Raw genomic sequence first — 1,433 nt, 5'->3', positions numbered from 1 at the left:
TTACCACCAGATCTCGAATGTTTGCAATCCCTCCCTTCAAATCAAAAAATTAGTAGGCATAATACAGTTTTACAAATAATTAATTACTGGTCATTTTTACGTCATTATTAGGTGATTTTAAACTTCTGTTGAATAATATTTTATACACGAGAATTCAAGATTTAGTATTATCCATAATCTAGTTGAATTTTGGGGGAAAATATTGGAATTGTGGTAACTGTGAAAGAGTCAGAGATGAAAACTCTTAAATTCATATAATAGACATTTATTCTACATCGAATTTGGCTAGACTATAGTTCCAAGCTCAAGAACGGCATCAGTAGCGCTCTTTGGAGAACTTACGTCTTAGATTTATGTAAAACTGTTTATCCATTCTATGCTTAATGGTCTTCTATTGCAGTCTGCAAATTCACGGTGCACGAGCGCTGCGTGCAGAGGGCGCCCGCGTCGTGCATAGCTACGTACTCCAAGTCGCGTCGGGCGGCTGCAACTCTAACACATCATTGGGTCGAAGGTATAAAATCTATGATACATTAATCTATGTCTTATTTTAGTTTATCTATCTCTCTTCAAGGTTATGCAAAATATCCGACTTTATATAATATATTTGGCACTTGAAAACAAACATAAGAAATTGAATAAAAGAATACATTCTTTTCATCACACTTGCACGTAAATAGTATGATTGCACACAGGCTAACTTGTCTATAATGCCCCAAATAAAACTCTCGGGCCTTTTTTCTCCTAATTACAGACCATACAATGAGAAGAAGTGACGTGAGGTCGTTAACTGAAAACGTGCAGTCAATCTGTTAGAAGCCTTAATGGCGGCCACTAGGCTTGGGCCAGTGTAAAACAAGTCGTTTGAAAAAATTATTGTTTATGCGTAGGTAACTGCCACGGCAAATGCGCGCGGTGTCGGAAAAAGATCAAAGGATATAACGGGATCACTGGTTTACACTGCCGATGGTGCCACGTAACTGTAAGTATGTCAATATTTATAGGTACAGTTGAGGAAAAATTTTTTGCGTCGATGAATGTTATCGCTTTGACCGGGTGATTTCTTACTATTACAATACATTAATAAAACCATTAACACTTCTTTTACTTAAAGTGTACACTTATTTAATGATCTTGGCATCGTACGAGTCATGGGCGCACTAATGATTTTTCTGAAAGTGATTTATTTTTTAAACTGTGTGTAGGTAGGTACTCCATAAAAAACCGAATACTGATTCTTTTCTTACTAATTCAAGAAGTTATTTGCGCCTAAAGATTATCAAGTTTAGAAGCAAGTGCCAATGCGTAAAAGTATTTAAACTAGTTGTTTGCCCTTTAAAGATGGCGGCTCACTCTTTTGTTCTATTGTACTCGAAAAATAAAGTGATAAGACCATTGACTTACAATTATATGGACGTCGGGTCCGCGCTAAA

General features: G+C 36.4%; 1 protein-coding gene across 1 annotated transcript in view; it reads left to right on the top strand.

Moving 5' to 3' along the window:
- Positions 1-400: 400 nt before the first annotated feature.
- The window catches only part of LOC113239137 (diacylglycerol kinase 1-like), a gene marked incomplete at both ends in the record, with an annotated part of 6,801 nt that continues 5,768 nt past the window's right edge, over positions 401-1,433 (top strand). Inside the window, 2 exons of the mRNA XM_026476005.1 lie at positions 401-514; positions 891-982. Of these exons, the coding sequence (XP_026331790.1) occupies positions 401-514; positions 891-982 (206 nt within the window). The remainder of the gene's footprint in view (positions 515-890; positions 983-1,433) is intronic.

This window comes from Hyposmocoma kahamanoa, unplaced genomic scaffold (genome assembly GCF_003589595.1).
Source record: "Hyposmocoma kahamanoa isolate Upper Pololo Valley unplaced genomic scaffold, ASM358959v1 99631, whole genome shotgun sequence".
In the NCBI taxonomy this organism is placed as follows: Eukaryota; Metazoa; Arthropoda; class Insecta; order Lepidoptera; family Cosmopterigidae; genus Hyposmocoma; species Hyposmocoma kahamanoa.
Note: the sequence above shows the minus strand (reverse complement) of the source record. Positions and strands in the feature narration are given on the sequence as shown.